Source organism: Phodopus roborovskii, unplaced genomic scaffold (genome assembly GCF_943737965.1).
Source record: "Phodopus roborovskii unplaced genomic scaffold, PHOROB, whole genome shotgun sequence".
Lineage (NCBI taxonomy): Eukaryota > Metazoa > Chordata > Mammalia > Rodentia > Cricetidae > Phodopus > Phodopus roborovskii.
In genome coordinates, this window is record NW_026126618.1 from 4,392,022 (window position 1) to 4,419,842 (window position 27,821).

The 27,821-nt window shown below is 43.4% G+C and overlaps 1 protein-coding gene across 1 annotated transcript in view; it reads right to left on the bottom strand.

Annotated features, from left to right (window-relative positions):
• Cfap54 (cilia and flagella associated protein 54) overlaps positions 1-27,821 on the bottom strand; it is a 244,454-nt gene that overhangs the window by 163,348 nt on the left and 53,285 nt on the right. Inside the window, exons 20-26 of the mRNA XM_051206281.1 lie at positions 22,140-22,316; positions 17,308-17,400; positions 16,915-17,100; positions 10,626-10,762; positions 7,949-8,096; positions 6,195-6,350; positions 3,953-4,075 (exon numbers count right to left, since the gene is read on the bottom strand). Coding sequence (XP_051062238.1) covers positions 3,953-4,075; positions 6,195-6,350; positions 7,949-8,096; positions 10,626-10,762; positions 16,915-17,100; positions 17,308-17,400; positions 22,140-22,316 — 1,020 coding nt within the window. The remainder of the gene's footprint in view (positions 1-3,952; positions 4,076-6,194; positions 6,351-7,948; positions 8,097-10,625; positions 10,763-16,914; positions 17,101-17,307; positions 17,401-22,139; positions 22,317-27,821) is intronic.

Sequence of the window (27,821 nt, forward strand, 5' to 3'; positions counted from 1 at the left end):
GGAACCTTGAAATGAGTCTAGAGAAACCCCACGGGAATTGTGATTAAAACTGCATTAACTTTAAGCATCATTTTTAGGAAGGGTTTCTATTTCTGTTACAGTGTATCTCCGTGCGGTGGAACTCGATGTGGCCTGCCATATGTTCTGATTTTAATGTCTATCCTTGGCAAGAATCCAGTTCCTTTATGCAGGTACACTGACACTTTGAAACAGTACAGTCTGCCCTTTCCATCTCTAATGATTTCTGACATAAAACAAAACCAGCACGCATCATATCTGCTTAATACACATCCACTTTATATTATCTTCCTATCATTTTCCTGTAATTCTAATTATTCCTTGCAAGATGTTTGAGACCCCTACAATTACAAGTAAGCCGCATTGTCCCTTTCTACTACTATGAAAGTATTCCGAACCCATGTCTATGGCACAAGAGGAACCCTCTGAAAATACAACTGGGAAAAGTCAGCACCTCCTTCCTGGGCCTGGTTTTTAAAGAAATGGCTTCTGAAATTTGCCATTCAGTATGATATTTGCTTTAAAATTTGGGTAAATGTCCTTATCATTATGCAGCAGCTCCCTTTCATTCCAAACTCACTAGTAATTTTATTAGGAAAGGTTGCTAAGTGTTATCAAATGTCTTCGTGGCATTTTTCACTCAATCTTATTTTTCTTCAATTTGCTGTTATATAAAAAATAACTCAAGCTTTATATTAATTCAGACTCTTTCCCTTTTGGGGGGGGGCGTAGAATCATTGCTTGACCGTGAGCCTGCCCTGAGACTGACTGGTATATAACAGATCTGGAGTCTTCCGCCAGCAGGGAAGCTCAACCCGAAAGAGCCAAAGGACAGTGTGCCAAGCCACTCTTGCTTCCAGGCAGTGTTTGTGGATTTTGAACTCTGCTTTTTTCCTGGAGTGGAAATCATCAGCTTCCTCCTTTTTGATGGTATTTGCCATCAAAAAGCATTGTCCGCTTCATTTTAGATGTCTTTCTTGAAATGATACCTGTATTAGTACCTGCGTTTCCAGCCCTCCTGGGAGCCTACCTTCTATGACTATCTCTATACTTTGTAAAGTGGTTAATAATTATTTTACTACTCCCATCTTTAAAATGAACACTCTTCCGTACCTTACCACTTCCTGCCCTTTCCCTCCCTGCCCATATTTCCTGTTCTTGTCTCTCTCGCCCTCCCCCCCTCCAGTTCATTCTTTTTCCTCCCCCTACACTTCAAAATCCCACTGAACTATAAGGTTCTGCTCACAGTGACACATTCCCAAGTCACCTTTAAAAATTGTCCTGACAGAAAAACAGGAGCCGTAAGCTATGCACACTTCGTGCAACAATAATTTTGTACAACCGTAGTCCAAGAACCTACCTTCTAACGTTCTGACCCACCCACACACACACACACACCAGATACAATGGAAGATAACTTCTGGGTTAATAATAAGTTTGTCTTTCAAGGATGACTCTCGTCCTACTTAGCATTTCCACAATCCAATCACACCCTTATCATCTATTTACTTTTAATAATACATACATTGAGAGATTCATTGTTCCTATTATTCCTCTCTTTGTCTGCCCCTATCTTGGGACTTCTGTTTGGAATCCATTGTCATTTGATAAAATGTTTCCTCAAGTGTTTTTCCCAGATAAGGGCATGGGTACAATGCTCCGTGAACACTTGTACTTTGAAAGTGTTTATTTTGGCCTGAGTAAGTGACTGGTATCTTTCTTGGTTATTAGTTCTGGGACCTCAGGCCTTATCCTTCAAACAACATTTCAATGTTTTAACTTCTAGTGCTGCTGAGCTGGGAGCCAGCTGGTTCTCCTTGCACTGCAAGCAGCCTATTCTTGGGCACGAGACTTTAAGGCTTGTCCTTATAACCATCGACTGCAAACATGTCACCAGAACCTCTCTACATAAATGTCCCTACCTCTATCCTACTTGGGACTCAGGAAGCCTATTACCACTCCATCTATTTCTTTCTTGAGCCCAAACTCCTGGTCTCCTCATGTGACGACTTCTGGATCTGCCTTCTAAAAGCTCTCGCCATCTCTGAGCAGCTCTACGCTGGGGTGTTTTCAGACTGAACTCACGGTCTACTGTTTGATACCAAAGCTGTGTGTTGCAGAAGCTTGGTGTCTTGTAGCATTTATTTAGTTGGTTGGTTGACTTTGTATCATCTGATTGCCCCCTTTAGAGTTTTTGTTGTCTCCTTGACCCCAACCCATTTGTGGTCTTTTCCAACATAGTGAAGGGTAAATTACATAAATATTCACATGTTCATCTTAATCTAACTCCCTTTCTACTTTCTACTTTGAAAAAAAAAAATCTTATTTCCACTTTTCCTGCATGCCTATTCAGGTGGAAGATGAAACTGGCCACGGGCCTCTAAGTATGTTTGTTCACATGTCCTGCCTGCTGTCCAGGGCCTTCCCATCTAACGAAAGCCCAGCCCATAAACGTCTCTCCCTGACCTGATTTTCTGTTTACTTATGTCATTTAAAGCTTCACAGAATTACGTGTGTGTGTGTGTGTGTGTGTGTGTGTGTGTGTGTGTGTGTGTGTGTGCTCTGTCTTCCCCCACGAAAGCATAAGCTCATGAGACAGAACTGGGCTGTTATCTTAATTACTTAATTCTTTAACAAATGCCGCAGGGAAGTTTGTCTCAAGCCCAACAACCTGGCCTCAGATCCAACGAAATCACACATTTTACCTGTGTGGTCTCAATGCTCACTTGGACTTTTACCTCTTGCTTAAAGAACATCCAAATCTCAAATGAAGCCTTCCCCAGAGTTTCCACACCCCTGTGTGTGTCATTCATTACCCAAGCTGGAGAGATGGTATTACCCATGAAGTTCTATTTCTTTGGCCATACACCAACTCCAAAATCAGAACCTACCAGGTAAGCAATCAGTGAATATCTGTTGAATGAAGGATCAGACTAAAACCTGAGAAAGCAGTGTGTCTCCCGCTACATGTTGCCTGTGCCCATGCTCAGCTCCTGTCTCCGGGTTTACCACTCCCAAGCCATGGTCTAGATTTGTATTCACACTGGCTTCAGATTTTGCCACACCTGTCCCACACCTCAAGAGGATACCTAGCCTGTCCTTTCTTTCAAGGCTGCCCTCTATCTTTTACATTCTAATTTCATGAAAGCATCACACCCCTCATTTGTATTAACCCTTTAATTGTGATATCGCTACTTGACTCTTGAGTTCTGGTTTTGGTTTGGGGTTTGGGAGGGTTTGGGGTTGAAGTTTTCTTGAGACAAGATCTCACTACATAGCTCTAGTTGCCTTGGAACTCACTGTACAGAACTCACAGAGATCCACCCCCCTTTGTCTCCCAACTGCTGGGATTAAAGGCATGGCCACCACACCCAGCTATTTACTGCTCTGTTGGTCTCTGTGGAGCTAAATTCCATTATCCTAGCCCAAAGCCTGGCCTTGATAGTTAAGGCCAGCCTCCTGTGAGCTCCATCCATCATGATCACAGCCTGACGGTCTTTGCAGAACATGTGTTCTGTGGGACTTTAATAATGCCAGATGATATCCAAATGCCACTTCAGGGACATCATGGTTGAGTTTGTGGGGCATCATAATTTTATCAACAACAGTTATCATCCTATAACAGGCAGGATTTATGTTTGCTTTTCATCTAAGAAAAATGACTCTGGGCTGCTAATTTTTGTAAGAATTTTTAAACAAGTTAGTGGAGGTGCTCTCTGAGAACAGAAGAGGGTATCGGATCCTGGGAAGCAGAAATTAGGGACAGCTATGAGCTGTCAGACAAGGGTGTTAAGAAACAAACTCGGGTACTCTACAAGAACAGCATGAACTCATCATTTCTGAGCCCTGTCTCTGGTCCTGGGGGTGCTAGTCTTATGCACTCCAATTACCATGATTAAATGAAGTTTGACTTGATAAACAATGAAATAAATACCTTTGTCATGTAGAAGATACAGCAAGCTATCATGTGCTGTATACTTTCAAAGCTTGCAACTTGTTTCTTGGAGTGAACAATACTTGGCATTGCTTGCAAAACCACAATACATTTTATCAAAATCTAAAAGGAAAAGAAGCACAATGATTTTTGTGTCAAAATGCCATTTATTTAGTATAAAATGCAGTATGTAAATCCTATCAGGCTCAGGCTATCAAGTGCTACTGTAATCAATCATTGCTGGTAATATATTCACCAGGTATAAAAGGATATACATAGATAAAATGGACATGTTTCATTTTCAGATGAGTCAACTATCTACATTTGCTTGAAAACGAGTAAAGAATACAAAATAAGTGTACCAATTAACTATAAAGCAATGCTTATTTTCCATAAAAGAGGCCAAATGCTGTGTGAATCCAAAACACCAAAGGTCACTTCTATCCTTAGGGGACCTTGGCAAAGTACAGAGGGGTTCCGGCTGCTGTCACTGGATACAGTAGGGAGGGTAGACGCGTTTGAAATCATAGCATCCCTTTCAGGTTAGAACTGAGGTTCACACCACCGAAAATCAATTAATACTGGCATTTACTTCCTCTCCTGGCCTCACACTGTGTGTTCCTGAACTTGATCAAGAACCTGCCTATGAGATTGGGCTCTTAGTCCTGCTGCACACGTCAGAGCAATACTGTCATCAGAGAGGCAGATCTGAGATTACGGCAAGCCCTTCACTCTGGTGATTCCCAAGAACAATGCTTGCTCTTCTGAGCTGCTTCAAGCCACCGTTCAAACAGTATTTCCTATGCTGATACACGGGTGAGTATGTTTGATGTTAATTCTCCCCTTCTGTGTTCGTTTACCCTCTGACCCCATTGCCTACCACGTCCCCAAATCATGCTGACTACCCTGGTCATTTCTCAAAGCACACACACGTGTGTGCATATATGTTTGTCCAAAAATGTACCCAGTGAGAACTGTGTTGTCATTTCACAAAATGGCATATATATATATATATATATATATATACATATACACACACACACACACACACACACACATACATATACACACACACACATACTTGTCTGAGCGTTTATCTGGTTCCTTCAACTATGCCTCACAAACAGTGCTTCCAAACCTAGTTTACTTTGCTAATGGCTACATATTGTCACCAGGCATGGACGATGATAACGTATTGCCCTCACACTGAGCAGACCGTGGCTAATGCTTCAGCTCCGACACTGCTGCTATCTCCACTTACCTTGTCTCCAGCAAGCACCCTCAACACCCTTGCACCTGCTAAGTGCCCCCATGAAGAGCGGCCGTGTGGGCTCTGAGGAGGATGAAGTACAGCCTTGTGGCCACACTAAGTCAGTGACCGTTACGCGGTACCAAACCCCCAAGAAGGAAGATACATGGGCCCGGGACACAAAGGGTAGTGGGAGCCCCGGCACCTGGCCAGGTAATAATTTTATTCTGTGTGACACTTACAGGGTAGTTGCTCTGTCAGATAAATGTACTTTTCATTTTATTAAATTTTTGCTCCATGAAATAAATTACCAGTAAAGGAATTACTATATTGGCTATATTTGGTTTTAATTTTGCTTAAAATTGGGTTTAATTTAATTAAGTTGCTTTTTCAATACCCGAGTGGTGTGCTTTAGAAGTCCTCTTAATTGGGAAGATTTTCCCAAAAGCCCCAGAGTACAAATGTCAGCTCTCCTGGTTGTTTTTCATTTTTACCTCCGAAGTCGTCCTTTATTTTAGGTTGGGCAGTTTTACAAAGAGAGGTCAGAGTCTACTTTTCTTTCGGATGAATAACTAGGTGTTTAACCATCATTTATCCAAAATGTCTATCGTCCTCCCTTCGAATGAGAAAATCAACAAACCACGGAGCAAGCCTTCTCCGGTTATTCATTATACGCATCCTTGCCATGGCGTAGGGGTGTGTGATGGAAATACTGCTGTACCTACCATGGCAAGACCGTGGAAACTGAAATAACTCTGAAAACTGAAACATGGCCATTGCCAGTGTCTAACTGAGGCCTTTCATAGGACTGTGTGCTTTCAAAGGAACACACTCGTGGTTTCTTTCTGATACACAATTCGTTGGGATACTTCTGCCATCCTTCTTCTTGACCAATTTGTACTTCAGGGAGGACATACTGCTCGTCCTTCCCATAATAATCACTGCACTGTCCTTCCACACATACCTTCCGTGGAGGCTGGGGGACACCCTTACCTGTATGACAGGTACCAAAACAATGTTGTGATAGATGATGGGCGCGAGGAGCCCGTAGCACTGGGTCACCGCTTGGAGGGTATAATTGGAATCATTGAGGAAGATGCTGAGCTCTAGCGCCACCAGCATGTTCTCACATTCCATCAGTCTAGCGATCTGTGCAGACACAAGACACGGCGTTACCCGGGCTGAATTAGCAGGTGTGCAACCCCACGAGTCTTTAAGGTGCAGAGAGGGTTAGGGAACATGGTCCTTCTATCTCAACAACAGGAGCGGCAACATGAAGAAAATCTAAATTTGGAAAGGACTCTGCCTCTCCCTTAATGCTTCACATGCACAGCATAGCCCTGGAATTAAACTTCAGAGTGTTTTTGGTAAGACAGTACAAAAGTCACCAATGACAGAAAATGTACCCATCTATTTTATCAGTGAGACAAAAAAGCTTAGCTGTATTTTAATTTCAGGAAAAAAAAATGCTAGTGTTTAAAACCACAAATTGTGATGAATAATGATTAAAATGTAACATACCGAAAATATTGTACTCACTTCATGAACAGATTCTAATTTCACATCTTAATCTATGAGAAAATGGAACATTTTCGACAAGCCAGACTAATACTCCTATTTATATTTTCACTTACAAAATAGAAATGATGGAGAAGGCAGAGTTAGGAGTTGTGATATCAGATATGCCTTGTGAAGGGAGCCATGACCTCTCTTCTTCTTTTGCTTTCTGTCTGGAAAAAATTGTTTTGTTTTGTTTTGTTTTGTTATATATCCACATTATTCGCAAGAGAAACTGTGTGAACACTATCCAGATATTTCCACACAAGCAGCTTCTAGTGGAAAGGTGGTTTCTGGTGCTGACATTCACAGCAGCACTCCTTAAATGACTTCTTTTTCAGACTTGGTGTGGCAACAGAGAAAGCGAGATGCAATGCAGAGAGAGCCTGGGTTTCAAGGACAGTGAGCTGGCCTGGCATGGGCCTCGTGCAACCAACTGCCAGTTAATTCATCAATGAGCAAATCAAAACAGTATAACAAAAAAAAAAAAACAGAAGACGGAGGAAAGCAGATGCCTGACACTTCCATATCCCACAAGGAAGGTCAGAACAAAGGGAGATGCTCAAGCTGGGATGAGGGGCCAATATAAGACCACTATCAAAGTCACAGAACTAGGGGGCTGCAGACGACACAGAGCCTGGTGTCAATGCCCTGAGAGTCCACCCCTGGGAGGGGCATTAAATCGATGTCTCTGTGTAAACATGCAATTTTATAGTTCAAGAAAACATAGCAAGTTAACATACACCAGCATAAAAGCATCTCTAAGGAAAGAAAGCATTTTAAAGAAGGCAGGTGGTTGAGCAGAAAATTGATTGAGATCCCATTTTGTAAATAATAATGCGCTAATCCCTGTGTCTCTTTCAAAGGCAGAGAAACCATATGAAAATGAAGCCACTGTGTTCTTGGAGGTGGCAGGAGGGACTAGGAGTGTTTCACTGTCCAGGTTGCACAGATTTGAATTTCTGAGCTATATATTGGTCTTGTACATAGAGAAGAAAGGACAAATTGAGGAGAATGATTGAAATGACAGCTTTGAGACCTGCATGGAATATAAAATAATGCAACATATTCAGGCTACATTCGCTTGGCCCATCTACTACAAGGACAGGAGATCCCAAAGGAATCTGTCCTTGAAGCCGGGAGAAGCAAACACAGTGAGCCCCTCAGTTTCATCCCTGGCATTTACTCACTTGTTGGGCAGGGAAAATCTCATTGCCTTTAATATTATCACAGAAGAGATTTTCTTCTTTAATTTTAATGTCGCTCATCACAAAGATATTTCTGAGGAAAAGGTATAAGAGGATCGAAGATGTGTCTGCCAAAATATTGGAATGCAATCTGCAAAAGAAGGAAATGGCGTTAAGCGTGGTCCTGCACAATCGCTGGCCTAGCGCAACGGCAGCACGTGGAGCAGCTGTTCTTAGGGGAAAGCCAAAAGCAAGTTCACACCTAAGAACGTGAAGCAGCTGAGGTGCTAGGCCACCGGTCTGTAAAAGTAACCCGTGGCAAACGTGCCTAGTTCTTAGGAATGTAAAGTTCCGTCAGCGTGATGGAGTTACAGTAAGTCAGGTTGAGGACTCTGTGCCCACAGGAGCTTTCAAAGCAAGTTCTGCTACAGAGAGTGTGTCTTAGCAGCTCTGGTTGTTTCTGGTAGCCTTCTCTAAACTGCAGTCAACAGTGCCAAAGGTCAGCCAAGCTTGTCATCTGTTGGCCAGCTTTGGCTTCCAACCCAGGCTTAGCTGGTGACAAACCCTCAGACTCAAGCTTCAGGTCCATCTGCTCTGAACCTCCTGACCCCACAGAGCAGGAAAGAGCCCCAAATCGTTAATACACACACACACACACACACACACACACACACACACACACAGGGTATGTGTCTGTGTGTGTGTGTCTGTGTCTCTGTGTGTGTGTGTCTCTGTGTGTGTGTGTGTCTGTGTCTCTGTGTGTGTCTGTCTGTGTGTGTCTGTGTGTGTGTGTCTGTGTCTCTGTGTGTGTGTCTGTGTCTATGTGTGTGTGTCTGTGTGTGTCTGTGTGTGTGTGTGTCTGTGTGTGTGTCTGTGTCTCTGTGTGTGTCTATGTGTGTGTGTCTGTGTGTCTGTGTGTGTGTGTCTCTGTGTGTGTGTGTGTGTCTCTGTGTGTGTGTGTGTCTGTGTCTCTGTGTGTGTGTGTGTGTCTGTGTCTCTGTGTGTGTGTGTCTCTGTGTGTGTGTCTGTGTGTGTGTCTGTGTCTCTGTGTGTGTCTGTCTGTGTGTGTCTGTGTGTGTGTGTCTGTGTCTCTGTGTGTGTCTCTCTCTGTGTGTGTCTGTGTCTGTGTGTGTGTTTCTCTGTCTGTCTGTCTCTCTCTGTCTCTGTGTCTCTATGTCTCCTCTCCTGCCACTCCTACCCTCTTACTGGCTCTCCCCTCTCGACTCTACAATCCTTCCTGGAACCCTGACCTTCCCCTCGAGCCTCTGCGAGCTTCTCTTTTCTCTCGTGCCTGTGAGTGGTCCTTGCTTGCCTGGAATCTCCATTTTCATTATTTCTCAGCCCATCACGAAATCATTTCTGGTTTTCGGTGTTGTCTAAGTTGCTCTCTTGAATTCACTGGTGACCTCCAAATTGCCAACTCTAAATGTTTGCTGATTTCTATCCTTGCTGATTTCAACCTTCCTAGAGGATTTCACGGAGCCTGGCATGGCATTTGTATGTGACAGAGCACGGCGGTCCCCCAAGTGACTCCCACTTCCCTTGGCAAGGCATCTCCCTGTCCCCTCATCTCCTGGACAGCTCCCCCTTCAATAGCCTCTTTCTTGGTTCCTCTCCTCCTTGTGCCCTGTTAACACGGGCAACGCCAATCCCAGGATTGTCCCTTTTCTGCTCAAGTTCGACCGTCATTCTCTGGAAAACAAGGCTCCTCCTCAAGATTTCGATGGTGACTTCCGGAGACAATTTCCAAATTGCCCCCTCTGGCTTTGACTATCACCTGGATGTCTGCACTAAACAGAACATCTAGTGTCATGACCTACAGGTGCATCCTGCTGGAAAAGCAAAAGCAGCTCTCACCTCCCACCCCACTGTTATCTTCCTCCACACCCGCCCCACCTCCTGAGTAAATGCCACAGGCTCTGCAGTCCTTGAACACTGGAAGGTCCTGTCCCCACTCACCCTCCTCTATTCTACAGTTCACACAAAACCTGACTCACCTCCTCCCTTCTCCCTGGCACTCACAGCCCTTCACAGGGCAAATGTTAAGTCTACACTTGTTTAACAGGAATGGAATTGAGCGTTAGTGTGCATAAGCATCACCAACACCTTACTCTGCCTATCATTCACGTTTTAAGTTCATTATCTGTGAGGGGGAGGGGTTGCTCCTTTCAGACAATAATAAGCAGGAGAGGGATTCCCCCCCCCCCCACTTGTAGACACTGCCTGAGCTAAGAGCCTGAAGTTCTCTCTCTTGGGATTGTCTTAAGTCCTTCTCCTTTAAGGAGAGACAGCACAAGTTAAAAGGCAGTGGGCCAGTTTCCCTACAGGCATGTTGGCAACTGCCCAGAGTTTAATCCTAGGAGCCTATTTGAAACAAAGGAGGAAACCTTCACCATCACAGTCCGCACTCAAGCCCTCACCTTAACCGACGCTCCCCCTACTCGGTTTCAAAGTCTCCAGTGACCGCTCCTGCTCTGGCTGCTGCCACTTGACATTTTTATTCCAAAGCCTTCACCCATCTGCCTCACTGTTTCCTGACTCCAGTGAGAACGGCTCTAATGAGGACTGAAGACCTTGGAATACACACTCTTTGTAGTTCTGGTTAGATATTACATGGGCTATCTTGATCTGAAAACGAAAACACACGACTTCGGGGCTTTGGAGTAACATTTCTAATTACCTTCTCTGTGTGATCGTCATAATGTTGCTGAGAGAGATCACCGACTGATCATCCTGAGTGGGGGAAGCAACAAAATAGCCCCAAACTGGGGAGAAGACCTTCTTGGCCAACTCAAAGTTTCCAATCTGATAAGCGACCTGTGACAACAAAAAAAAAAAAAAAAAACTGTCTCAAAGGATCTTCTCACTCGGAACATGTAGATTTCACACAGAACTGGGACACGTCCTGCCACACACTTATGTCACGTTTGCTGTTCTGCTCCACCGTGCCTTAGTGAGGGGATAGGGTGGCCATGGATGAACACTGGCAGGGGAAGTAGACGCATTTTGAAGCCTCTTTTATTTCTAAATTGCATGGACATTTGAAACTCTGTAAGGATGTTTTAAGCCCTCATAAGCAAAACAAAGATCACATCTGAGCCAAATTAATTTCATTTCCATCCATCTCAGCAGTATGCCCCGTTTATTATAGATAACGTTATAATGAACAATATGCTCCAAAAGAAACAATCAGATTTCTCCAACCTGATATATGAAATCTATTTCATTCTTTCCTGGTTCTGACTGACACTTTCCGAGCTTTTGTGCAGCTAAGAGTTGGCAGCTGAAAAGGGTAAAGAATAAAACAGAAATGCTTTCTAAGAGTCCATATCTTTTAAGTTTAACAGATCCAGTGTTGGGAAAAATAATTTCACTAGTGAGGGTTAGAAGCTCAGTAGAAAAAAAAATTATCACCAACTGACCTTCTTTTGATAGAATATATTTAAGGGAGTTTCTAAAAATTCTATTTAAATGCATACATCACATGAACCTTCATCAAATGACTTCCACGCTGCTTCAAATGATAGGGCATAAATAAATGCAATGAACTGAGCACAGAGAGGACATGTTTCTAGAACTTTATCCACTTATGGGGAAAGCTTACAGGGCCAGAACCTCTCTAGTCTGTCAAATGATTCCTCCTAACCCACCAAGCAGTAAGCGTTCCCAAAAGTTCCTATCCTGTGCTCAATGCTGGAGGAGCCGGCTCCTGTGGGCTTAGAAATGACCTCGCCACCCATGTGGCTGGAAACAAGCTGAAGGTATAAACTACACAACAGCACAGCAAAGCTCAGAAGACCACAATTGTTGTTTGGGGGCGGGGGTCTTAGCAACACCGGATGCACTTTTCATATGGAGGGAGAGGGAGGCTTGAGTTGAACCCTAAGGCGAGGACACAAATCATAGGAAATGGTTAGAGAACACTGGTGAAAGGTTGGAGTGATGAATGGGGACTGGAAGGAAAACAGGCAGCGTGCAGAAAGGTTAATGTAGGACATGGGTTCTGCCAGGCCTTGGAACCAGATGGAACTTTCTAGAAGCGAAGTGCTACAGTAGAGACTCGGGCCTGCTGGACAGTGATGACGCACACCTATAATCTCAGTGCTTGGAAGGCCGAGGCAGGCAGATCTCTATAAGTTTGAGATCAGCCTGGTTTACAAATCAAGTTCCAGGACAGCCAGGACTATTACACAGAGAAACCTTGCCTTAGATTACTACTCTGCAAAGCCCAGCTGAAGCCTTTATGCAGTGAGGAGGCTGGGGCATGTAGAGGCTGGGAGCCTGCATAGAGCCTGCACAGAGACAGTCAGTAGAAGTAGGAGAGTCATGTCCTAAAGTACAGAAAGTCACTGCGATGGGCCCCATCTGACTAATCACACAGTGGCAGTGACAGTCCCTAAGACACCGTGAAATTCTAAGATGGTCCAAGGAAAGTAAGATGATGTGTGAGGGTTGGCAGACCCACAAGTGAGCATTTTTCTTTTGAAATTGGGTTATTAAAAGCCCTAGTCGCCTAAAGAATAAGGTATTGGCCTGGTGAACACTAGATGTGCCGACTAAAAATGAATAATTAAGGTCTATGAACTCATGAAGCACCATAGGCTTTTTAACAGAAAGTGCCATGATGTCTTCGTGTTCACTAATAATTAACCCAGCAGCACTGGACAGAACAGGTTGGAGGTTCAGTCCATTATCATCACGGTGGGGAGCGTGGTGGCAGGCAGGCAGACATGATTGACATTGGAGAGGTAGCTGCGTTCCTACACCCAGATTGGTGGGCAGCAGGAAGAGAGAGTGACCCTGGGCCTGGCTTGAGCATCTGAAACCTCTAAGAACCCACAGTGACACACTCCCTTCAACAAGGCCACACCCACTCCAACAAGGCCACACCTCCTAGTAGTGCCACTCGTCCGTATGGGTCTGTGGGGGCACTCTCATTCAAACCACCGTGGACTGGGAGAACCCCTGAAAATCTTAGGGCTCCTGCTCCAACTGTTCCTTCTTCAGAATGTCTTTCCCTGGAGAACCACTCTGTCACTTCCTTCAAGTCTCCCCTCAAATCGTACCCTCCCTGTCCTCTTATCAACACGGTCATTACCTTACATTCCCCCTGCCTTACTCCAGATATTTGCTCCTTAACACGCACCACCTTCTGACATCTAGTCTGCCGATTTACTTTATCTATTCAGAACTACTTAGAAATGCAAAATTCGTAGGCTTCCTAGGTCCTAGTGAACCATGAACTCTGATGGTAGATCCCAGCACCCTGGGAAACCAGAACACTAACTTACTTCTACACACTGGGGTATCAGGATTCCTTACCTGGGGTAGCTGGGACAGGCTAATTACCCAGAAGTGGTCTGCTCACTACATTTAAAAGCACCCTTAGCCAGGCGTTGGTGGCGCACGCCTTTGAGCCCAGTACTTGGGAGGCAGAGGCAGGTGGATCTCTGTGAGTTTGAGGCCAGCCTGGTCTGCAGAGCTAGTTCCAGGACAGGCTCCAAAGCTATACAGAGAAACCCTGTCTCGAGGGGAAAAAAAAAAATCACCCTTTTCTGGTAATGTCCTCCTGCTCCAGTAGAAGGATGCCAAACATTGTTTACTGCCAGGGTGAGTGAGTACCTGACCCCAGTTGGTTATTTCACAGCCCCTTCTAAAGCACGATGGACTTCATTCTAAGTTTAGCTCTGATGACAAGGCTAGTAAGACACTATATAGAAGAAGAATTTGGTTACAAAATTTCATCACAAAAGGAGATCAAGGGGATACAAATTGGAAAGGAAGAAGTCAATCTTTCAGTACTTGATAGTTTACATAAGTAACCTGAAAACTTCTACCAGGGAACTGCTACAGCTGCTAAACACCTTCATCCCAGTGGCAGGATACAAGATAAACTCAAAAAACAAAAGATCAGTAGCCCTCCCATATATATAGACAATAAATGGGCTGAGAAAGAAATCAGAGAAACATCACCCTTCACAATAGCCACAAACAACATGAAATATCTTGGGGTAACTCTAACCAAAGAAGTGAAAGACCTGTATGAAAAGAACTTTAAGTCTTTAAAGAAAGAACTTTAAATCTTTAAAGAAATTAAAAAAGATATCAGGAAATGGAAAGATTCCCCCATGTTCTTAGATAGGAAGCATCAACAAAATGGTTCTTAACCTGTGGGTTGTTACTCCCTTGGATCCAAATATTACATACCCTGCATTTCATACATTTACATTATAATTCATAGCAGTACCAGAATTACAGTTATGAAGTAGCAACAAAATAATTTTATGGCTGGGGATCACAACAACCTGAGGAATTGTGTTAAAGGGTCGCAGCATTAGAAAGAATACATTCTTTAAGGACTACATGTTTTAAAACAGTAAACAGAAATGAGGCCAAAAATTAGGGAATATTCACAAAATAATATGATTCTAAAGGGTTTCTTTTTAAAAACATCAGACTAAATTACCAGTGTTCTACATTAGTGGAAGACCTATTAAAGATTAGTCTGACTTTAATGTTTATAGAATAATGTAAAATAAAAGCACAACCTAAGTCCCTCCCCCCCAAACAAGGCCATGATAAGCAGAAGCATTTAGGGGAATAGCTCATCTTTTACTACATATTATTTATGATAATGCATTTTAATGAACAGGGATGTCCTGACCCTAAAAGCTAACTACTGTTATGAAAACCCGATTGCACTTTTAAAAAGAAAAATAAAAAAAGGTTGATATTAAACTAGAATATATAAAAACGTATTCTTCAAACGAGAATTAAGGAGGCTCTGCCTTAGCCCCTTGGCATTATGGGAGCATGGCCATCAACCATCTTGAGTGACCTAGGCAAATACAGTGTCAATAAAGAGACAAAGGTCATGGCTCCATGGTATTTCTCATTATGCCCGCAGTGTGGCCTGAATTTCATTTTATTAACTTTCAGTGAAAGTTCTGCCAAATGGAACCCAAGAGTCAAACCACTCCCAGGAGAAAAATTAGGTCTTGATGAAATATTCAGAGCCTCACAATAACTCCATGGCTGCAAATTAGAGAATATATTAAGTTCTAACGAAATCAAAATACCAGAAAACCATGAGCCAGTGTGACATGCTACACCAATGCTAGACAAATTTTAGCAATTCTCTCAACTTAATTTTCTTTGAAAAATATGATCATATAAAATGCCAGTGAGATCCAAGCTTATAATACTAATCAACTATTAAAAGAAAAATAGCACAGCACAATAGAAATATGATAAAATTTAGAAAGCCATCCACTCTACAGCCAACAATAGGCTTAAAATTAGATCCTTCAGACCTAGGTCAATGAGTCACTCTGGTGTCCTAGTCATGGGTGACCCATCTTCAGTCAGACAGCAGCTATTTCAGAAAGAAGACTGATCATGGGGGGGGGCTTGTTTATAACTATCAATAATAATATTTATAAAATATAATAATAATAATAATAATATTTATCCAGTGTGTACTGCGAGAAAAATGTTATCGTTAAACATTTGGCACACAGAACTCCACTGACATCCCTAAGACTTTTGGACATCCTATTGCCATCCTCCCTTCAAACACGAAACTCCCCTGCTCAGTACCACATGACTACTATGAGGACCTTGAATCTGAACTTGGGTCTACCTGATTCCATGATCCTGCTACGTCCCTTTCTATGAATTTATCCTGAAAAAACAGCCATGGGTACAGTTAGAGATTCATATGCAGTGATGCATGTTTTAGCTTTTCTACTGTAACAAAATACTGAAGAGTTTCTAAATACCCAGCAGTAAAGGATCACTAAGGAAACTACAACATGGCCACAAGTCTCCATACAGTGTTAAACAAGCCAAGAATTCTACAGGGTAGGGGAGTATGGAAGGGGTTAGAAGGAAGGAAGTGAAAGGGGATTATAGAACTGTATTTTAATTTAAAAATAATTCAATAAAATGGAATCATTAAAGACTACTTCATAGGAAATTTTCTAACAGAACAGAAACACAAAAATTGCCTAGTAAATGAAAATATCAGCTTGGCATGGTGGCACACACCTTTAATCCCAGCATTCAGGAGGCAGAGGCAGACAGATATCTGAGTTCAGGCCAGCCTTGTCTACAAAGAGAGTTCCAGGACAGCCAGGACTATACAGAGAAACCATGTCTTGAAACAGAAAAAGAAAAAGCAAGAAAACTATCAAGTAAAATGGTTTATATGGTTTTAAATAACATATACAAATTAATACATATATGTGCATTACTATTTATACATACAATTGCATGTATAGATAGATGACAGACAGACAGAAGGAAAGAAAGAGAGAGAGAGAAAGAAAGAAAGGAAGGAAGGAAGGAAGGAAGGAAGGAAGAAAGAAAGGAAGGAAGGAAGGAAGAAGAAAGGTCAATAGGTAAATAGGCAGATGCACAAAAAAAAATAAAGAGTTCTCTCTGGGTATGGCATTTTGTATTGGATTTTTTTTTTATTTATTTTTACAGTGTTTGTGACTGAACCCACAGCCTTGTGCACAGTGGGCTAGTATTCTATCACTACTGAGTTATATCCCCAGCCTGTGTTGGGTACTTCTTAGTTGCAGAAAGTTGTCCTGTCACACTGGATGCTCCTTATCAGCCTCTGCTCATGAGATACCAGCAGCATGACCAAAAGTGTCACCAGGCATTGACAACGTTGCCCCAGGGTAAGATCCACTACTCTGGGTAGTAACAAGTAGCATCGCAGTATTTTCTAAAACGTCTAAGATTACATTTGTACGCCCTGGGGAAAATGCTCTATGTGAAAGCAAATTCACTAATAGGGCAAGCAACGATTTGTGTTTTATGAAGAAAGCTGCAGTCGTGGAAAATACGTATCACAAGCACTGTGGAATGTCTACAGTGATTTTTCTTCCATCGGGTATCAGTTAGCAAATACTTAACAGAAAGAAAAAGAGATGGCGAACAGCAGCCATCTTCTCTACCTGTGTCAGGTACATCCGAGCAGTCACAGCAGAAAGAGGCGGGTAAACGAGGATTGGTTTAGTTGTCTCGCCAACAGAATCACCGATGAGCTTCCCGTTGGAAGAATAAGCAGCGGTAGCAAATACATATTTTTCATTCATTTCTAAACCTTTAATTTCAAAGGTGCTTTTGCCATCGGCTGGTATCTGTGGATGGAAACATTTCAGCTTTTACTCGAAAATTAAGGCAATGTGACTATTAAATCATAATTGGATGAGCCTTTCTCCTCCTCTGTTGGATCTTAGCTGTGACTCGAGTTGGAATTAGTGTCAGTCCACCGCTGTAATGACTTCATGGGGGGAACACCCACTCGGTTGTCATTAATGAGGCTTCTGACGGAGAGTAGGACATACCGCTTCTCCTGAGTTCGGGAGATGGTTGTTGTTTAGCCTTACTTTTCCATAGCTTCCTTCTGCTTTGCAGCCCAATATGCAGTACCAGGACACCTGGCGGGGGGAGAGAGACAGATAGCCATCAGCTGCAGTCTAATAAATGGCCCTTGATCTCCTCTGTCTGGATGTAGCAAAATCAATAATCATCCGACGAGAACAGTAGCTACTCATCTGTTAAACTACGAAATCTAAACTTATATGACGTATGCCATCTTTAAAAGGTAACCCCAAATGTGGGGCTTGCTTACCTGGACAATCAAGACTGAGATATTATTCATAAACTGGCTCGCTCGCTCGCACGCACGCACGCACGCACGCACTGTACGTATGTATGTTGCACGTGCTCGAGCACGCACAGTTCGTGTATGAAAGTTAGCAAACACAGTTTGTGAGTCATTGGTTTCTTCCTCGCTTGAGATAGAATCGTTGTTTTTCCACATTAAGAAAGAAAACAGGCTAGCTGGCCCACAAGCCTTCAGGGATTCTCCTGCCTCATCCTCCCTGCTCCACACAGGAAGGCGATTACAAACCCTCACACTGTGTGTCCGGCTTTTATATCGGTTCTGGGAGTTCGAACCCAGATCCTTATGCTTGCTTGGCCGCACTTTGACCCACTGAGCCATTCCTCCCAGGCCCTCATCATTGCCTACGCTAATTACTATTAATTGAGCAGTTCTCTACTACGTAACATCAGTAAACTGGCATATACTTTGCTTTTTATTGGTATATGTTCATTATGTGTGGCGCTGGGTCTCATAAAGACATTTTCGTGCAAATGCAAGTACTTTGACCACGGCCAATCTTTTCCCTTTCGCCTTCTGCTATTCTGATCCACTCGCCCAGTCCGCCCTCTGCCTCCATGGCCTATATACACGCATGATTTAATGCATCTGCACAGAAGATGAAACTTGAAAATGAGAGAACCACGCTACGTTTGTCTATTTGAGTCCAACTGACTTTGCTTAATATAGTGATCTCCACCCTGTGTCCCAAAGAATATAATTCATGCCTTTTATGTCTGATGGAACTCCACTGTGTATGTATGTAGTCTACATTTTCTTCGTCCATTTGTCTATCGGCGGACACCCGGGCAGGTTCTGTAACGGAGCTCTTGGGAATATGGCTGAACACACAGGTGGGTTGCCACCTCTGCCGTGTCTTCCTGGCCCAGCACCCATGAGGGGTTGAACTTGGTCGCACGGTAGCTATGTTGTTCTCTGAGGAGTCCCCACACTACTTTGCGTACTAATTCTATTTCCGCCCACAGTGTGTGAGCAGCCCCACAGTGTGTGGGTCCCCTACCAGAGGCAGAGTGCTCTCAACCAATGAGCATCTCTCTAGCCGCAGTTTTAGTCTCTTATGTCCTCTGTAGAATCTAAACGTTAAGTCTCCATCTGTGATGTTGTGATATGACTAGCAAAGACTTTTCTCCCACAAATTGTTTCCTTGAATTGCTTCCTAGGCTGAACAGAGGTTTATTTGTTTTTATTTCATGAAATCCTAATTGTCAAATCTTGCTTCTTTTTTTTTTTTTTTTTTTTTTTTTTTTTTTCCCCTGAGCTATCCCAGTCCTTTTCACAAAGTCCTCCTCAGATTCAGCCTGTGCCTGCATCCCGAGGTGTCTTCCTCCAGTACTTTCAGGGTTTCCCATCTCCTATTAAGGTCTTGGGCTTGCTTTGAATTGATCTCTTACAGCATGAGACAAGGCTCTGGTCTCAGGCTTCTCCATGTTCTGCTGGCACAATTAGCTGAAGAGACTGTGTTCTCTCTAGTGTATGTCTTTAGTGTCGCTGTCAAAAAATCGCACGACGAATATTCACCGCATCCCTTGGAGACAAAATGGCTACTGTCGTGGGAACCAAGATGTCGTTACAAAGGCAACTTCATCTTGAGGGTCTCAGGATGCGACGAGATGGGAACAGAGATCGCCATTTAAAAGACTTCTCATGTGACAGGTACACACGACAAAAACAACAGGGTAGAGAATCCAGAGGAGAGAGCCTAAGACACAGGCGTTACACACCCACCTAGTCCCAATCCTGATCCCACTCTAGGTCACTCTTTAAAAGGCTAGTCTGTACAGAATTGGTTACTTTCTAAAATTACCAAAGGCCTAGCCACCCAAGGCTCTGTAGCTTCAACCAGAGAGGTTTCTGGTACTAGTGTCCGTCCCTTTGTGCTTCCAGGGATAACTTCCCCAGTGACTGTGACATATATGACTAATTAAGAGTGCCAGTCAACATGAGCAGACAGAGGGGAGAGACGGGAGGCTGGAAGACAAGGATGAAACTCAAATGAATCCCCAAAGCAAAACAAAGCACAAACACCACAATAACAGACTTATCACCTCTTGATTAGGCACACAAAGACTTCACTCTCCGGGCAGGGAGGGGCAGACGGGCTGTGTTGTGTGGCAGGTTGTTGTTGCTCTACTAAATTATACCACACAGACCAGAATCTAGAGGGCACGTTCTCTCTAAAAGCATTTTTTTACCAGCAGATTTTATGTTTTTATTTTGTTCCTACTTTGTGTAACACAAAGAAGCAATGTGTAATTAGAATCTACATAAGAATAGAGACAGTGTGAACAAGTCGCTAACTTTGGGAATAAGATTTTATAGACAATGTAAGTAACATTAGCATTTGCAGCTATAGAAACAGATTTTAATGAAAGCCAAGTCTGAAGACGAGTTTTCAGTAAAACAAAAGATGGCCAAACCAGCAAGCCAGCCAATTTACATGAGCCCACAGCACCACCTAGTGTTGACAAAGGGGAAGCGAAGGGAGAGCCTTCCTGAACCAGCTCTCCTAATGAGTAACCTACATAAATGTTACTGCCTAGGCGCCATTAAAAAGCCCTAGAGCTTCAGGTCAAATATGAGGTGCTAGTGTCTTCTCACGTTCAAGCAACATAAAATAAAATATTTGCCAAATAGTAATACTGAAAAAATTAAAGTTTGGGTTAAACCAAAATATTTGAAAACAAACAGTAAATTTCACAGCCTGCATTGCGTGCGACTTTCCTAAAGCCAATGAAACACTTCCTATTACAGACTTCCAAAATCTCCTACCCCTGAAATGATGACATTTATACTCCCACAGTCTCAAAGAACAAAGCCACATGAAGGCAACAAGGCTTCTCAAGAAAGGCCACCCCATCCATCTGAAGTCACCCACATTTCACTTGCTGCCTGTGGACCCCACAGCACCTGTCAGCTAACAGACATTCAAAAGGTGCTCCTTGTACAGAACTAATGAAAAACATCACTAAGTAATGCTTCACAGCCTGTAATCCCAGCAATTGTTCTGATAAATTCTATTACCTGTGTTTAACACAAGTAGAAAGTCACCAGCTAATATGTGGAGAATGTTCTATATTTGTTCCATGTATTTTCTCCCTCTTGTGTTTCTTTGTTTGCTTTTTTAAGATAGGTTTTCTCTGTGTAGCCCCTGGCTGTCCATGAACATGCTCTGTAAACTAGGCTGGCCTGGAACTCACAGAGATCTGTCTGCCTCTGCCTCCTGAGTGCTGGGATTAAAGGCATGTGCCACCATCACCAGGCTAGTTCAATTAAACATGGTCTTGTGCTGGCCTTGAACTTGCTGTGAAGAGTGTTCACTGAGAACTGATCTTTCTGCCTCCACCTCCAAAGGTCTGAGATTAAAGGCACATGGCACCCTAGCTAATTTGTGTGGCTCTAGGACCGAACAATGACTCCATGCATGCTGGACAAGCCCTCTCCTAACTACATACATCTCCATCCCTTCTCGGGTTCTTTTCATGATAAACACGCTCCACACATGGAGAGAAATCTTCAAACTGTTTTGGCCTTTCTAAAGCTGTCCTGCCAGTAAGGAGCAGAGCTGGAGTTTAAAGCATAAATGCGCTTGACTTCAAAGTCTCTGCGTGCAAAATGCCCTAAAGATAGTCAAAGATAGGATTGTACTGTAGTGCGACATCAAAGAGCAAATAAAGAGAAAGGGGCAACATTTAAAACACAAACTAGCTGGAGCCAATTTCCTGTTAGGAAATGAAATCCCAAGTGTTGTTCCCATTCAGGCCGAGTTCTGGGACTCAGGGATGGGAGAAAGGGTTCATCTTAATAAAGGCATAAAGATTCGTGACTATGGAGACATTTGGATCGTCACTTGTTTCCACAGCGACTCGAGGGGAATTTACACAGAATCTCTAGACCAGTGGCTCTCAACTCCCTAATTCTGCGACCCTTTAATACAGTCCCCCATGTTGTGGTGACCCCCATCCATAAAATGATTTCCGTTGCTGTTTCATAACTTTACCTAAAATTACAGTAGCAAATTTACGACTGTAATGAATCATAATGTAAAAATCCCATGTGCAACCTCGAAAGGGTCGTGACCCCAGGTCAAGAACCAGTGCTCTAGACCAACCCACCACCTTCCCGTGTCCGGTTGCTTCATCCCCAGGGCCGACTCTCAGAGGACATAGCCGCTTCCAACTACCCTCTGAGTGTGCTCCAGCCCTCTACCCTGAACACAATGTCAGCATACAAGTATCACAAAGACACAGAGAGGGAACGATTTTTCTCCTGCTTCTCCTTACTGTGTGTTTGAGATAGCTTTCCAGGGCAATTCATAACGGGGAAATATCATGAATAAATTAAGTGCAGGTGAGACACGAACACACTAATCTGATGCTCGGTGCTGATAAATAGGACTATTCAGGCGCTGCAAACAGTGATACCCGGAGTCGTTATGGTCACAAAAGCACTTCCATTGCATGGCGTGGGCAGCACTCAGGAAGGGCACCGTACCTTAACATCTGAAACGAACGGAGCAGGTTTCAGAGTCACGGAGCAGTGGGTTCGGGCCAGCAAGATGGGTGGGGGAGGGATCCTGCTCTTCTTTGTTTTTGAGCTTTCCAAGTACTTCTGATAGGAATATAGGGCATTTTGTTCTGCTTCGAGCTTCTCAATTAAGGTATACGCTTCCTGTAACAAAGTGTGAAAATAGAAAAATACATTTCAGGAGCTCAAGCTGCCTTTATATTTGTAGAATTCCCCTGTGGTAAATGCTCTTTCTATATGCCATTTCTTGAACCTTGGAGGCATATATATATATATATATATATATATATATATATATATATATTCAATATGGTTTTTGCAGGGCAATAAAAGACTACTAAATGAGCCTCAATGGGATCAGATGCATATGTCTAAATGTAATGGTCATGTATCAATAGGAGGCATTTTTGGCTTGGAAATCCTCTGGCTACCACCATGCTTTATTATCCTTTAAAAATTCATACCAGACACCTGCATTTCCACAGATAGACCACAGCCTACCCTTAACACAACTTGCAATGTGGCTCTCAAGAAACACAACTATTGATACATGTGGTTTGTGAAAGGGATGTCATTAAGAGTTTATACCCCTAAAACGAACCTAAAATAGACAAAAATGCTAATTCTATAATTCTGAAGGCGAAGCAATCACTACTTCAAACAGTTATATACAGAGACGATACCTAACTTCATATCTAAACAGTATCTTAAAAGCCAGATGAACTGGGCTGGAGAGATGGCTCAGAGGTTAAGAACTGGCTGTTTCTCCAGAGGGTCTGAGTTCAGCTCCCAGGAACCACATGATGGCTCACAACCATCTGTAATGAGATCTGGTGCCCTCTTCTGGCCTGCAGGGATACATGCAGACACAATACTGTACACACAATGAATAATAAATAAATCCAGTCTCGATAATCACAGGTAAACCAAACATATTTACTTTCTTTTGGTTTTTTTTTTTTTTTTTTTTTTTTCCATTTATTTTGTATACAATGTCCTGTCTGCACGTATGCCTGCCTGTCAGAAGAGGGCACCAGATTCTCATTACAGATGATTGTGAGCCATCATGTGGTTGCTGGGAATTGAACTCAAGACCTTTGGAGGTTCGATTCCCAGCACCCACATGGCAGCTCGCTTTTGTGAGGTGTTTAAACAGGGTGGAGAGAGGGTAGTTCACTGTCCAGAGGACCCAGGCTTGTTCCCAACACCCACACCGTGGCTCACACTGTCTATAACCCTAGTTCCAGGAATTTCATACGCTCTGTGGCCTCTGCGTACACCAGGCATACTCATGGTGCACATATTTACATTCAGGCAAATACTCATACACATAAAATAAAAAGTCATAACTATTTTAGAGACACTTAAACAATTCAAACACTACTAATTCTCAAAAACTAGGAAAAATCATTAAAATAATAAGTTTAGTTAATAGACAAAATACTAAAATGGCACTCTTGGTGTTCCTAATAAAACACTTAAGGAATTTCCAATGAAGCCCCAAAAGAGATGGAGGGCTACCGTTCCATAGTATTTTAGAAGCTCTACCCTGGTAACAAACGAAAGCGAAAGAAAAGCTCCTAGAGCTAAGGCAGCAAGCGTCTGTCTGCCAAATCCCGAGCGCTCCCTTTCTGTTACAGGACACCCTTGCTGTTTCTCCTACAAGAGAAGTGTGGCATCGGGGTTTCCATTTGGAGACCTGGACTTCCAGCTCAGTGAAGAAGAGATGGGACATGCAATTAGAGGTGCCTCGGAGTGCTGCTCAAGGCTGAGTGCTCAAACTTGCACCCATATGAGTATAGATTGCAAGACTCTAGCTCCAGACATGGTTTTTCCTCTAATAGTAAAGGTTGGCCTACATGAAATGAAAACTAACTTGTTGTTTTTTTGTTTTGTTTGAGTGGTTGGCACCCAGCTCTAAAAGCACTAGCAGTAACTAAAACGTAGCTGCAATGACTCAGGTTTTAAAAGTCGACTTTTCTGATGCTTGGGAAGCGATTCTGCACTTGCAGTCCCAAGCCTTAGCCGCAAGCAAGGCCAACTCAGAAAGGCTGTGCTTTTCTTTCACTCAGAATGGGGTGCCATACCTAGGAGCCAGGATGATCCATCACTAACACAAAATAAAAATCCAGAAGTAGGGCTTGACTGTGTATAACATCAACAAATGCTATGAACACTAAGTGCATCAAATGTCAACCAGTGCTTCAGGTAAGAAATGACACAGCCCAGACTCTCCCGAGGCCTTTCATCTTCCCACAGATTATCAGGCCACGCCGTCTGGGGCACAGACACTTGACGGGGTGTCAAGATGTGCTGGACCTCGAGTGTCTTCTCCTCAGAGCTGCAAAATGCTTATGTTCTCACCCAGTACCAGACTCCTCAGCCCCTTGATGAGGTTGCGCTAAACTTTCTGGTGTGGAACTTCTGACCCACCCCCATGAAAGCCTATCAAAGTCGGGAACATCTACGTTCAGGGAATCTGCAGGCTGTCCCTTCAGGACGCCTATCATGCCGTACCTGGCAGCTGTCCCTCCTACTCTACCACTTCGGCTATCTCTCCTGATGAGGCACCGCTCCATGTTTTCTAAGGGAAGACTGTCTCTCTGCCTGAAGGCCCCTTCATGCTTCCTCTGCGAGGATGATCTTAGTGCCCTCCTGGCTCTCTCCAACCTCAAACTGTGATCACAGCCCTGGGGCCACAAGGCTGAATCACCTATTAAAGCTCACACTGAAGCGTAATTTTGCGTCAACTCCTTTCCCAAACCACCTGCTGCACCTGAACAGCCAGCCTGCTCTCTGTAAAAGGCGAGTCGCTTTTTGCTCAATGGGCTCCTCAACTTCTGGTCTTGACTTTGAAAGCAGCATCTAGTATCTACCGGAGGGCAAGCTCCTCCACAAGGGTTTTTGTACTGGTCATGAACATGTCTTCTAGCTATATCTCCCCAACTACTCTTTCAATGTCTTATGTACCTCTCTATTTAGCCTAAGCCTCTGAAACCAGCACCTCACCTTCTCTGCTGAAGCACCCTCTGCTGACATCTCCCTAACAGCCCCGTGTTCTCAGGCATCTCTCCCTATTTCAGTGGGAAATGGATCATATGTTATCTGTGTACTCAAATGCCCATGCCTTGTTAAGGGCGCCTTGATGGCATGCACAGTGCTTCATTTATGTCTCTGGATTCAGTCACTGTGTCCTAAATGAAAGTTGAACTAAACCATGATGGTGGAGAAGAGGGTTCACAATGATACATTTTTAAACTACATGATAAAAATGGGCCTTGACCAAGTCTAAGAGGAGATCCCTGACTCAGATCCTGTGGCCCAATTCAAAATGTTAACGGAAATATCAAAGTTTGATTTAAAAAAGCAGTGAAAGAAAAGTCCAAAGCAAAGTCCTAGATTTGAGTCAGATGAATTCCATGATAGAACTGAAGGCAAATTCTAATGTTTGTTAAAAAAATAAAGTACTAACTCAGTAAGACAAACCCTGCAGCTGTTAGTAAGGTTCATTCAAGAGGAAGTGTCTGGGTGATTTAAGACCTTCAACCATAGGAGGAAATATGGGGGGGGGGGAAGGCGAGGAGATTAAAAAAGAAAATCCCCTAAAGCAGCTGCACTCAATTTTGAAAGGGTGTCAATAAAGACTTGAAGGAATACCGAGGTCTCACAAGTGCAAAATCTGGACAGTCATTCCCAGCCTTAGCTCGAAAACTTGCTTTCCCAGACATGACAGATGCTCTCCTGGTAGCCCTTGGAAATTAGGAGGACTTACCAAACCTAAAGGGAGAAATGACCCTCTACTGACCAAGGGAGAAGGTTAGCCAGGACCCTTGATGCCAATGGACTTCCTTGGCAGCGTTCAGAGGAAGCAACCATGATTTTCATGGCCGTCTGTGTATCCGTGGGCTACATAAACTCAGGCCCCAAGTACTTTTATGAATGCAGATGTCTCTGCCTCTAGTTTCCCTTAGAGAAAATGAGACCTGCCTCTCTTCAGAAGTGTGCCAATGCTTATGAAGACAGGCTGACATTAAATACATCTGACACAGGCCTGACACCCACGGTGCATCGGGGCACTAACGGAAAGATGCAATACAATCCTGAGGGCATGATTAAGATGTACGCAAACAGCTGTCACGAAGCTTCAGGGACGGAGCGCCACATTCACTACTGTCCCAGAGCCCTCCCAGAGGTACATTCTAGGTCCCGGTGTGAGGATGTACACCTCGGAAGATGAGAAATAGAACAAGATCCCCCCCCCCCCCCCGCAAGAACCCCGGCCGGGAATATTGCCGAGAATAAGACATGGCTTCAAAGATGACTCTCAAAGAAGGCATGGAAAGTGATGTATCATCCCATGATGATAAATACAGCTGACGGTCCATTAATAATTCCAACCAAATGCTAGAGAATGCTGAAAGTGAAGAGCGGAGTAATAATGATAACAGCTATAAAAAGTAATGGCTAACACTTATGGACTGTTTACTCTGTGGGAAAAGCTAAGGATGCTATATATGCCATTTTATCAAGTCTTTCTAAGAACCTCCCTTTAATAGACAAATATTTTACTGTTTTGTTTTGATTTGGGCTTTGTTTCTGTTTTACTGTTTGGTTTTGGTTTTTTGACGACACGGTCTCACTATGTAGTATGTCTGGCTTAGAACTCGAAATCCACCTGCCTCTACCTCCCAAGCGCTGGGATTAAAGGTGTGCACCACCATACTTAATAGATGAATATTTTAAGACTTAAGAAGATATCACTAACACAGGACATACAGCCATTCTCTGGCAGAACCAGAACTCTACCCAAACCCTATATTCCTAACACCATGCTATTGTATTGAAATGCAAAAAAAAAAAAAAAACCTGGGAAGGCAAATCACTGTACCTTTAAGAGAGACAAAAAGAAACTCTCTACTATGCAACTATGCCCAAATATGCTGTCAGTGTTTGAAACCCAGGGTTCAAGCCATGACTTCATTACTACACCTAGCCTGTTATGCGCCATGAGGAAGGAGACAGACGACACTTATGGGTTCCAAAGATTTTTTTTTTTTAAATTCACCACATAAACAGATCACTGGTCAATTAGGGCTGCAGGACAAGGATTCGGGAGCCTTGTTTCTCCCGACAGCCCTGAGCCGGAGCAGAAGTGGGATTTATAAGCACAAAAACCACCAAGTTACAGTTAGAATGTCCACCAATCGGGATTTAGAGATCAGGGGCTTCCTTGAGTGTTCATCATTGTCAAACGACATACAGTGCAAGCCTTCAGCCCAACCAATCAGATCCACTTGTTCCCTCTGTTAGGAACAGCCATGTTTCTAGGGGACTAAAGATGCGTAACAACTATTGCTATGATTTAGGAGGAGGTTGTCGGTCACTGGAAAGGTCTCAGCTCCATAAAGGGTTGGGAACCTGAGCTTCATTTCACCCTGCAGATAAAATGGAGTCTGGAGCTAAAATGGCAGTACTCAGGCCAAGGTGCCTCTGCCTGCTCCCCTCACTCACTAGAGGGGTCAGAATCAGAAAGGCCTCTGCTCTTCCACAAGACCTCAGTAGAGAGCAGACATAAAGGACTGAGAGAGTCTCTGAGAAAAAAAAAAATTCACACTTCCCTCAGGAAAAACAAATAGGATTGAGTTGACT